This window comes from Episyrphus balteatus, chromosome 4, assembly GCF_945859705.1.
Source record: "Episyrphus balteatus chromosome 4, idEpiBalt1.1, whole genome shotgun sequence".
Classification (NCBI taxonomy): domain Eukaryota; kingdom Metazoa; phylum Arthropoda; class Insecta; order Diptera; family Syrphidae; genus Episyrphus; species Episyrphus balteatus.
In genome coordinates, this window is record NC_079137.1 from 53,216,268 (window position 1) to 53,228,701 (window position 12,434).

General features: G+C 32.0%; 2 protein-coding genes across 2 annotated transcripts; one reads left to right on the forward strand and one right to left on the reverse strand.

Annotated features, from left to right (window-relative positions):
- Nucleotides 1–373: 373 nt before the first annotated feature.
- Nucleotides 374–1,527, reverse strand: LOC129918630 (39S ribosomal protein L15, mitochondrial). The gene is made up of 2 exons (XM_055999255.1): nucleotides 1,272–1,527; nucleotides 374–1,185 (listed from the first exon to the last, which is right to left on the reverse strand). The coding sequence occupies exons 1-2, from the start codon at nucleotides 1,374–1,376 to the stop codon at nucleotides 421–423; spliced, it is 870 nt and encodes a 289-aa protein (XP_055855230.1). The 5' UTR covers nucleotides 1,377–1,527; the 3' UTR covers nucleotides 374–420.
- A 3,611-nt stretch (nucleotides 1,528–5,138) lies between these two features.
- On the forward strand, nucleotides 5,139–9,904 carry LOC129919750 (uncharacterized). Its single transcript, XM_056000763.1, has 6 exons — nucleotides 5,139–5,251; nucleotides 5,304–5,950; nucleotides 8,774–8,865; nucleotides 8,967–9,248; nucleotides 9,305–9,620; nucleotides 9,692–9,904. Exons 1-6 carry the CDS (start codon nucleotides 5,155–5,157, stop codon nucleotides 9,887–9,889), a joined length of 1,632 nt encoding a protein of 543 aa, XP_055856738.1. The 5' UTR covers nucleotides 5,139–5,154; the 3' UTR covers nucleotides 9,890–9,904.
- The last annotated feature ends 2,530 nt before the right edge of the window (nucleotides 9,905–12,434 follow it).

A 12,434-nucleotide genomic window follows, 5' to 3' on the forward strand; every position in this document is an offset into this window, starting at 1 on the left:
CAAATTTTGAATTTAAACATGATTTTGGTTTGTACATGAACTTGAATAGCTCAAATAGCTCACTCCAGACACCCACCTTTCAATAAATATGTACAGAAATAAAAAAAAAAGGTTCGTGTTTTGAATTTATTATATTATTTTTTTATGAATTTATTTCCTACTGAGCACTTAAATTGTTTTTAATTGTTTTGAGCTCAACTCCACAGTTGAATGTGTTGGTGCCATTTAAAATGCACGGGAAAACTACCACATATAAGCACTGTGGAGTTTTTCCTCTCATTGCAGCTTGTAGGGTGGAAGAGAAAAACCAACCGAAGTCGCGTCTCTAGGTATTCCTTCCTCTATGTTCTACAAAAAGAAAAGAAAAACAAAGTAAAGCTGACTTGTAACTTTTATTTTATAACAATTTAAACTACAATTTTACTGCGTCTGCGACTTAGGTTTAATAATTGCTTTATCTTTCAAACTAACCACCCATCCCGGATTTAGACCAAAAAATATCTGCCTAGCATCTTTAAGTGATGTCAACATTTTATAATCCGGATCCTCTTCAATTTTCGGCAATTCATATCCATATTTCTGTGCCAAAACCAAACGTTCTTGACTAACTTCTTCCGGATTTGCCAAATAACCTCGATTCTGTCCCGATGTATAATAACCAACACAATCTTGTGGTGGCAATGCCCGCTTTGGTATTGGGACACATTTCTCAAACCATTTTGCAGGATTTACTAGAATCTGTAGACTCAAAGGGTCATAGTAGGCGGTTCGAATGACACCACCATTTCTTTCGATTGCTGCAATCACCGATTCTTTGGCGTGTTGAACTTCAATGCAAATCTTTGATTTGAAACTATCTGCACCTTCATCGGTTAATTGGAAACCAAATTGCATTTCATTTGGGGACAATGGAAACAATCCAGTTGCACACAAAGTTGTCACATCAATCGGCTTGGAAGTGTCAATGCGATTGGTGTCAATAAGAACTTGCAACTGTTTTAGGGAAATCAAAGGATATTGTCGACGTAAATGGTGTCCCTTGTAATATGGTTCGTAGGGGAAACGAAGGTAAAAGGGCGTGTTGCCTGTTTCATAACCCAATCGCATGAAATTTTGTCGTTGGCCGGAGCCTTTGTTACCAGCGCCGTGTTTGTCACCGCCGTGTTGACCACGACCACGTTTATCCTAATTAAATATCAAATAAATTGTATTTTTTTAATTCATAAAATAAGATATTTTTCAGTGAAAATAATAAGAGGTAAATTGCATACATTTTGCTTTGAGTTAGGATTTGGTCGAATATTTCCAATTTGTACTCGAGGTAGAGTTCGTAACATTTTTAATGCTTTGTCGGCAGCATTTTGTAAATTTGCCATTGTTGTTGTTTAAGAACCTATGTAATTATGTTTATTTAATTTTTTATTTAAATAAACTTAAAATTACTTTGAAATAAGGAAGAAAAAATTTATTTTTTATCAAATCAAAATGCTGCACAAGTTGAAAATTTGACACATGAGAAATTTGACAGCACCACTGACAGATTAAACAGTTTTCAGATATAGATGTCGTTTTGTAACTTTTGTACAGGGTGATTTAAAGAATTTTTTTTTTGAAAATTTATAAATGCAAGAAAAGGTGATATCTACTTGGAGATGATTTTTTTTTCTTTTTTTTATCAAAATGATTGGCCATAATTGACTCTGTGCAGTACACCTACACATGTTTTTTTTTTTTTAGGAAAATCTTGTCATGGTAGTATTTTAGGTGTTCCCAAATTAACGTCACGACACTTTCGCAGTGACACAACATAACAGAAGCTAATCAAACAAAATTAGTAGTCTATTGACTATTTGTACAAGTATTTGTTGGTTGAAATCCGGTAACTACCGATGACCTAAAAAACCACTGCCGAAAAAACTCTAGACCTGCTCGCGAACGTTCCAATGTTTCAGTATGGAATTTAGTTCATTAAAAAACCGCTATCGACGGTGTTTTTTTTTGTCGTCGGTCATCGTTGGCTTGGCAGAACCTCTGGAGAATATATAATATGGAGTGCTTGTGTATAGGGGACGCTCGGAAAGCTTATACACTTTCAATGAGTGACGCGGGCTAAAAAAACAAAAACACACCCAAACACGTGCGCTTACTTTGGTTGTAGGAGCCATCAAATAGAAAATAAATTACTTAAGCCTAGTACGCTGCTGATGCGAAACGAAATTTTCCATACAAAATTTCGTTAACGAAATCTTAAACGAAAAATTTTGTTTTGCTTTTCGTTTCTCAGTACGCAGCTCTAGCGAAAAATTGGAGAGTTTTCACTCATTTATCACTTACTTTTTACTGTCCTGGGCATTTATCTTGACTCCAAGAGCAGTGTTGACGGATTTTTCACTTTTAATTCATTTATTTATTCTTGCTTAAAAAATTATTTTTTGTTGATTTTTCTTGATTTTAAATTAATTTTGATTTTTTTTATTTTGACTTTGACAGAATACTCGATGATATTTTTTCGTTAGCATTTTCGTTGTCGACTTTGGAGACTTGAAAATTTTTCGTTTCGCATCAGCAGCGTACTAGGCTTTAGCGCAAAATTTTGAAGTTGGAGAAATTAAGTAAATTATATCAATTTGCAAAATTTGTTTCTTCTTTCCAATTAATTTTTTTTTTGTTTTTGATTTAATTCTGAGTTTTATTTGTTTCACTTTCACAGTATTTTATCAAAGTAAAGAGTCCACCTTAATTTTGTTTGATTTTTTTTCAATTTTGTTTTATTTTTTACCTTGTCACAATTTTTCCCGCAGAATAAATGCTTCTTACATTATTTGTCCGTCCAAAACTAAGTGGAGACTTTTTCTTTGCAACGGCTCCAAACATTTGAATTTTGCGGGTGAACTGCATATGGCTTAGAAAAATTTTCAAGACAAAATTTGTTTCAAGAAAAAAAAAAAAATTGTATGAGAAATAAAATTTTTCCCGATCTGCGTACTAGGCTTGACTTTGGAGACTTCATTATTTTTCGTTTGGCTGCGTACTAGGCTTTATGGAAAGAACGCGCCAAAAGCATTTAAGTACCAATTTTATGCCCTCCCTACCAACAATTTTGCTTCTATAATGCTTTACAGAAGCAACAATTGCATCTTTAAAGCTTTATTGAACCAAAATTGTTTGTTGGGCTCCCATTATATTCATGCAGACATTTAAACGATTAAAAAATGATTGAACTAAAGTTAAACCACACCTTTTCCGCCAAAATCGGTAAGTTAAATTTCTAAACCACGTTTATACAACGGGAATTCAACAAAAGCCCTGTTCCATTTGAGGTGGTAGTTTACTCATGAGTAGAAATCTAGTACAACAACTACACATTCCTATCTCCTCGAGTAGAAGATCATGTGTTAATTCTAGTACTAGATATACTCATGAGTAAACTACCACCTCCAATGGAACGGGGCTAAAAACGCTGACAAAAATGAATGAATTTTACTCACATACCTAAATACCGATGACTACTACACATTCAGGAAGAAAAAGTCTCCTAAAAAAAAAATTAAAATAAAAAAGCTATTGCAATTCTTTTCAGCAATAAATTCGTTCATGGTGGAGTATTGAATACGTATCCTGTATTATTTCTACTCTTTAATTAAAATTACACTAAACAAACAGATCGCCCTACTTTGAATACGTTCATTTTACTGATCTTGTCTATTTTTCTTCACTGAATGCAAACAAATATTTCTGTCAACTTCAAAAACAAAATTTTTGTTCTTGTGAAATAGAGTTTGGTAGTAACCGTGGGCGAAGGCAGTCGCAGCTCTTAGAGCTAGTAAAAGTTTAACGTAAAGTTATATTATCCGGACGAGTTACTTATGGGTCTGTGGGATTGCCCCAACCCATTCGTATGTCCAGCAAACACGTGTGACTTATAAGTCAACACCAGCAATAGATAATTAGCCACAGCTAATTAATTCAAATAGTGGGGGAGATCCGGACGAGTCACTTACGGGTCTGCGGGATGCCCCAACCCGTTCGTGTGTCCTGCAAAGAACGTGCGACTATGAAGTCGACATAAATCAACAACAGCAACAGCAATTAACCACAGCTAATAATAATACAAAAAGTGACTAGGATGGATATTTACATCGCCATAAACCATCAAGAAACCTAGTATGTACAAAAAGCTAAACTGTGCTAACAGTACAACATAACACACCACAACAGTAAATAGCGGCATTTCATCGAACGCTATATATATCCATACAAGTAAGCGGTATGAATCATAACGGCGCATCGAAACACCTGATGCTGTACCTGAAACCAATATACACAAACCAACGTCGTTGCAACGTAAAGAATCTTCTTCAATGACAAGTGTCTTATCAGTGTAAATCATTTTGTTTTGTTTTAAAGAAAAATCAAAAATAATATGCATGCATTCAATGTAACTTCCATTTATGTTTTTTTTCATTTGCCTATCAATATATAAATATTATTTTGTCTAAATGATACATGAAAAAAAAATCTGTTTGTGTGCAATAATCGTAAATGTATGCCTATCTAATATACATGAAATTATAAATCGTATAGAGCGTTCTCGCTCTAAAAGTCTATTAAATTTGTCTCGTCACATTTTACAAGAAAAAGTAATGTACAGAGCTCTCGCTCTTATATACAATAAAAAGAATATTTATATATATCTGTAAATCTTTAACCATAGGCATTTTAGTATAGTTTTTTTTTATTATTTAGTTTTAAGTTTTTGTATATATGTAAATTTATAACGTTGCAACCATAAGCCAACAATGTAACAGATAACGACAAAACGTCACAGCAAAAGCATACACAACCCTCTGTCATGAGCAAGAGTAGGTAAAACATTTTACTGACAGCCATGAGGCAAACATTGTATTTTATTGCAAACTAATAGAAAGAGCAGGCCATACATTATAGCCGCCAGTTTAACTAATAAAAGTTGAGAAAGAATTGTTATTTTAGACTAAGACAGCAAATGTAACCTAAAAGACTCAATAAAAAATTCAATTCAATTCAATTCTTGTGAAATAAAATAAAATTTGTTTATTTATTTAAATTAAATGAATTAACTTTTAAATTAAATTAAATGCAAACAAATTATTAAAAAAAAAAAACACCTCCATTATGACTTGTACAATTTGTATAAATGATGGTAATATTAAAACAATGTACAATGATTGTATTATTGAGAGTTTGGAAAAAATTAAATTTCATTACATGAGTAAGTTTTATTTATTTTTTACCATTTCCCATTTTAATTTGTTAAATCAAAGGTTTAAAAGGTAAACTAAATGAAAATGAACAATTAACAAAGACTCTCAGAGAAGAAAATGATAAACTTAAAAAGATTTTAAGTCAGCATGAATCAATTGAAAATAACGAAACAAAAAAACGTCGCACTGCGAGTTGCGAAGAAGACACCGATTCGGAAATATCATTTTCACAAAATGTTGTTAAATCGATTGCACAAAAGTCAGCAGATGATTTGAATATGGCTTTGAATTTTGATGAAGAAGAATTTGAGTTATCTTTCATTCCGAGTACTCAAGTGGAAGTTGAAAGGAAAAAGAAACTGGGAACAGCCAAGGAAAGGGAACCTTTAAAGGTTTTACCAGTTAAAACTCAAATTTCGAATGATAACAAGCCATTGATTATTAAACAAGAATCCAAGTTAAATGAGGAAATAGATACAAAGTGCAATAAGAGTTTGAGTCTTAAGAAATCATCTTCGTGGATTTCAAAAGAAAATGAATTGAAAAGATCGGTTTTGGGTGGATCTATACAAAAGAGAACACCGAATAGAAGTTTAAGACTCATCAAACAAGAGCATAAAAATACAAGCATGTCACTCAAGCCAGGCAAACTGAGGCAAACTAGACTCCAATTGGATATAAGTAAAAACTTATCAGGCAACTTTTCTGTAAGTAAAAAAAGAATTAATTGTTTGTAAGTAAAGTTAAGTTAAGTAATACTTTTAGATATTGTCTGTCTATCTTAATATTCTTCTTCTTCTTAACGGGCTCCTAATATATGAATGTTAACTTCTCAAGTCACTCCTGCTGTCTAGACTAATTGATTGATCTTTTAAGAAAAGGTTCGTTCTTCGTTACCGTCTCAAACCAAGCGGTTGCGATTCAACACCGACCGTAAAGATCTCTCTGTGTACATAGGGACTCAAATACTGCCGTGTACTATTTTCGAAGATATATTTTCCCAGTTCTTATCAAGTTGCGATGCCTCTTCCTCTTCTGATATACTCCGCCTTCTACTTCCCAGTCTTTTATAATAGTAATTTGGCTTATTCTAGATCGTCGTCCTTCCGCAAAACAAGACAAATACAAATAAGGTGGAAGTGGTGATTGATGTTCAACTCACTGCTCAATTTGATCATTAGGGTGTTGATGTGATCAATTCATTAAAGAATCCCACTTGTTCTAAATCAAAAGTTTTTTTTTAATGCGTTGCAGACATTTTTTGCTATTATTTTAAGCAACTGTAAACAAAATTGAAATACAGTCAGGGATTAATTTAATATTTTTTATTCAAAATTGTTCATTAAAAATGGTGAAAAAGTTCGACTTAGAGGGAAATTTGACTTAGAGGGAGTCGACTGTATTTCTCTAGTTTTCGCATTTCCACTTTTTTTAAATCCTGAATATTATTCCCTTTTTCCACTCAGTAGCGCAAAAGGTCTGTGAGTTTTTGAAAAACAACCAAATTGATTGGAAGATGCTTGTCTGTCCGTCGACTCCCAGTCATTTTATCATTACTATTGCCAACTCGTCCAACCAAAAAGCCAGTGATTCGTATAAAACGTTTAAGAACCCAATTATAAACGCTCAATTTGTGGTCGAAAAAAAAAAATAAAATGTATCATTGGCTTTTTGGGAGCAATTAAAGATTTTTTTTCGACAAAAAAAAACACCCTTTCACCTAAATTTTATTTATGAAAATTCTTTATTCTTATTTTCTATCCCAAATGCAACTTTTTTACCAAATTTCCATTAAACTGGCAGTTTTAACCATGATATTCTTATAGTAACATAAGAATAAACTCATAACTCAAAAGTAACATAATTGATGAATTTCAATGGGGTACCACTATTATTATTAGTTTTACCAATATAGCCACATTTTCTCCTAAAAAAACACCCTTTCACATGAAAAAAAATTATAGACTTATTTAATTCGTAATTTCCATGACAAAGAAAACATTTTTTTTATGAATATCGTAGGTGTCTCTTTAAAACCATTGATTCTATCGAACTTGTCGCGGATTTTCGTTATTTCCCATCTTCATCTTAAATTTTTTGTATAGACTGCTTAGATTCCTAGTTTATGTTATAAATGAAAGATTTTTACCAATTTTCATTGGGGTACCATTTTTCTCCTACTACTATTATTTTTGTGGTACATATTCTGAATTTCATTTTTTCTTTAAAAAAATACCCTTTTACACAAGATACTCCTTAAATTCTTGGTTCTTATAACAAAAAATCGTTTTCACCAAGTTTAAAAAATTAACAAAATTTATGTGGGCTGTACCTTTCTCACACATAACTCAAACCATCTAAAAAATACCCTGTCCCAAAAAAAAAAAAAAAAATTAAGAACTATGAATTATGGATGGATATGGCTTTATCTAAAACCTTCATCCCGATTTTTATCAGTGTATCATGCTTTTCACATGAGTTTTGGTTATATTTTGTCTGTTGACCTTGTTTTCAATCGTCAATAACTTTTCTTAGAGCGATCGCTTTATTTTGATGTCATTAGATTCAGCATCAAAAAATAATCTAAAAACATGTGTCGTGATAATATTCCTCAAACAATTTTTTTTCACTGCTTTGTCGACTCTCTCCCAATTTTAATAGATGATCCTTGGTTCTTATTCCATAAGCAAACTTTTTGCCAAGTTTCATGAGGGTAACAATTTTTTTTCTAAATGCCTATTTTACCTAATTTAATTCAGAACTTTTGAACGTATTTATTTTTGATTTGATACGATAAAATGCATTTTATAGTCATTAAAAAAAATTAGTTTAGGGTCGAATTGAAAAATTGAAAAAACAATTTAGATTTTTATGTCAGATCAACATGAAAAAGGTGCACTATTTTTCACAGATGTCAGATTGCCTTGATTTTGGGTTTTTTTAAATCAACATCTATTTTTGTTAATTTTTTAAACCTTCATCTCTCAATTCGACCTTAAAAATTGCAACTTGGGGACATGATATTTCTAGACTTTGGAGATAAGTTATAGAATGCCGAAATGATGATTTTGGGCAAAAAAAATTCTATCAGCATTCAATCTGAACTTGAACTCTTATTTGACTGAACTATGCGTAAGCTTTTTCGTTTTTCCCTCTTCTTTCCGAGTTGATGGTAGCCTGTACCTAAAAAGACGCAACGTCGCGTCATTTTACTCAAGGTCACGAAAAAAACCATGTCGTTTGGATGTGAAACTTCGACGAATAAATATTAAACTATGTTCACTTTCCCTATAATAACTTCCCAACAAATTTAAATTTGTACAAATGTAGCATCCAAAACGATGGAACTTTTTGGTCAAGAAAAAAAACCGTACTTTATAAAATTTAAATAGTCAGCCTATGACGTTAATAAGCTTATAGAATTATCATAGGATAAATGAATACAACATTTTTTATTTCACTGTGGTATTAACAAAAAATTTTTTTTTTTTTTTAACAAATTGTTTTTATTCAATATTATTATTTTTCAGGACACAACTTTCTGTGATGAAGCAATCGAAGCCAGTCCAAATGCAGATTCTTCTTTAAAAAGAATCAATTCTTCAAAACAATGGCAACTCAGGTAATTTGAATTACAATTAATATTTTTGTTAATTAATCGTATTTATATTGTTTCTCTTAAGTTTACTGCCTCACTTCGCTTTGTTTAATTTACATTTTCAGAAATATAAGTTCCAAACTAATAAAATCAGATGATGACTCCTCCATTTTAAATTTCACAAATCCAAGTCCAAAAAAAGAGACAAAATCACAAAGTCCGCCAAAAAATAATAATAATAATTCCTTGGAAACTTCAAGTGTTGTAATGTTTACACCTGCATCCCAAGATATTATATTCTTAGACGATAGTTCTGAAAGCTTTAACATTGAATCAATGGATTTACTGAAGGATTTGATGAATCCAACTGAGAATTTGAGTAATTTGAAAAGAATTGAATCAAATGGGTGAGTTATTTTTGATTTCTTTCTGTTTATTTTTTAATATTTAAAATATTTTTTAGAATAAAAATGCTTCAAAAAACCAACGGTGGACATGCCGGTGGATCCGGAAACATTCCAAGTAAATGTTCAGATTTTGATGAAAAGCAAAATCCAAAAACAATTTTCAAAACCGAGCATGAATTTGCCAAACCCAAGGCGGTGGATAAAAATGAATTAAAAAACCCTCTTAAAGAAGATAACGCATTAATTAAAGATAATTCTGATTTTGGAAACAACAATAAACCTCATATTTCAACCCCCCTCAAAACGGGATCAACAACTGATGGCACGAAAAGAGCAAGAAAATTTGATATAAATTGCAATGAATGTCAAACGGTAAACTATCAATTTATTATTCTCCTCTGAACTACTTAAAAATTAATTTCTGTATTGTTTTCTTTTTTCAGTATATTAAGTATCTTGGAGCACGTTTAACTGACGAACAAATCGAACAGCATATTCGCAATTGTACGAATCATAAAAAACCTATTGACGATAATTTAACACCAGATGGATTCTGGGATCCAGTTATAAAACCATTTGCCAGTGATGATCCTCGGAACCTAACGATCATTGATGATCCTTTTGTAGAGAAAAAAAATTAATTTCTTCTTGTTTTGTTTTTTTTTTCATCTATTTTTTTTTTGTAAGAATATAAAATATACAATTTTCTATATAAAAACAAATTTAACTTCTCTGTTCATTTTTAAAATCTGAACAGGATTTATGGAAATTAGGTATATAAAATATCATCCGAAAATATGAGAAATTCAATTCAAAAGATTTTATGTTGATGAGCTATTTGCATTAAAACTTTTTTTCTCACATTCGGCAGATATCAACGGGTCTGGGTCTCCAAGCAAGTTTCGGTTTACCGATATGAGTTCATATTGACCAGGTAATTAAATTTATGTAAAAAAATTATAAATTTATTTTTTTAAGATTTTCGAAAAAAATCCAAGGGGTACCCCTTGCCGAAAAAAAAAATGCATTTTCAAAAATTTCCTCCGAGTTAATGCTACATCAAATGAAAGGTCTCTTTAAGCTCTATTCATAACCGAAAACCAAAAGTTTTTTGAAGGTTTGGTTGCTGAGTTATTTGCATCCAAAAATTTGGTGTTATATCAAAAATACTAAGAATGTATTTTTTATTACCGACTTTTTTTTAATTTTTTTTTTATGTTTGTTATCTCATAACTTTTTACTAAGTGAACCAATTTTGATAATTCTTTTTGTATTGGAAAGCTGGTACCGGCGGTGGTCCAGTTATGGCTATAGAAACTATGAGAAAAACCATAAAACCCAGTTTTGATCCATGGAAGTCTGTTTTTTTTTTTTTGATAAAAATGATTATTATTTTTTAAATGCTCAATGCTCAAAACAAAATGCTATTCAATGCTATTATCTTCAGTCGAATTTAATGCAAAAATGTAATTTCCTTGCATAAAAAATGTTGAAAAAGCATTAAATGCTCTTTTTTCAAAAATTGCCAAAGAAGTTTAAAGCCATTATCCTTCGTCGAATAAAGGGAGTCGGCCATTTTAAGTGGTAGATCAAAATGCGTTTTTGTGATTTTCTTATTGAATTGAAAAAAAAAAACGTGGTAGCAAAAAAGATTAATGTTACTAGGCAAGTATTTAACTATAACAATATGTACAATAATGTATTCATAACTTTATAGTGGACTGTATAATTTATGATTAATAAATAATATAAATAAAACACAACACATTGTATTTGTTCTAATTGGACTGCGTGTCCTCTTTATTGAAAGATCTTATTACGACTGAAAGTTTTGGTTGAGGAAGAAGGAAGGAATGAAAAGGAGATACACACACACAATTGTTCGCTGATCGCCTGTTAGATGTTGTGTGTGTTGAGAGGCTTCTCTTGGGAGTAGGCAGGTAGGCACGGATTATTTAACATCCTGCCCACTTTAAACCTTCGGTTTAATATTTGATGATTGTTGATCTTCGCTGCGATGGGGGTTTCTTCCGAATAGCATTTGCTCAAGGACATTGGGAAAACCATTGGCGCCCCTGAGTGTTTGAAAATGCCAATGGAAAAAACCAAGTCGATTCGGGTAATGTGTAGTGAATTTACTGACGGAATCTTTGCTAATATAGACCTTATAGTTGACTGTTTTGCAGACTAAAGATCTGTTGAATCCTTGGAGATTTGATGTGGTCCATTATTTTTGATAGGTGTTCTAATGTTTTGTTTGATGTTCTGTTGTTTTCTTGTAATGTCGGCTAAACAATATGAACATATTGAGTGCTTAAAATTTTCAAATTTTTGGTATGGAAAACTTGATGCATTTTGAATGGGTGATTTATGATGTTGAGCTGCTGGGCAAAGCTCGGAGCATGTACTACATTCGCCTACAGTTATCGTTGCTATGCACATGGTTGAATTGGCGTTGTCAATTTGTTTTTGATTGTTTTGTTTTAAGTCACATCCTCATGTAGGTATATTGGCCTTGATCTTGAAGTTCTTGTAGCTATTGCTGCTGTTGCCGTTACTGCTATTGTTGATTTATTGCTTGCTTTTCCTGAGAAGCATTTTGACGGAATGATCTGCTGCCATTGGTAAGCTGCATCGTGTGCTTGTGTTTTGGGTTTGATCTGCCTATGAACAGATGTCCCTGCCCACTTTGATTCTACAGAATCAAGAGAATTGATAAAGCTGTATCGTATCTCATATGGCATTCTTAGCCATTTCTCTGTGTTGGAAATGCTCGGAAAGAAAATAAAAGAAAGAGAAAGTATTTAGTCATGCTTCCTACTTGAAGGAATATTATATTGTAAATGAATGTTTTGAAATGTATATGTTTTTGTTTTGAAATTTGTATATAGTGTTTCATATCATGCGCCTCGTGTAGACGATTGATTGTTAAAAGGATACTCAATGTCGACGACTCCTTTTTCTGCATGAATGTACGTTTTGTAAGAACGCACACTCAAAATTAAAAAGTTTAAAGGTCATTCTTTGCAGGCAATAACCTTTCTGCAAGAATGTGCGCTGTGATGAATTTTGTCTGATGAACAAATGATTCATCCTGCAAACGCACACTCAAATTCGAATTGTGAAAAGGATGCCGTTTGAAGACAATCTGCTTTTCTGGAAGAATGTGCGTTTTGTAAGAACGCA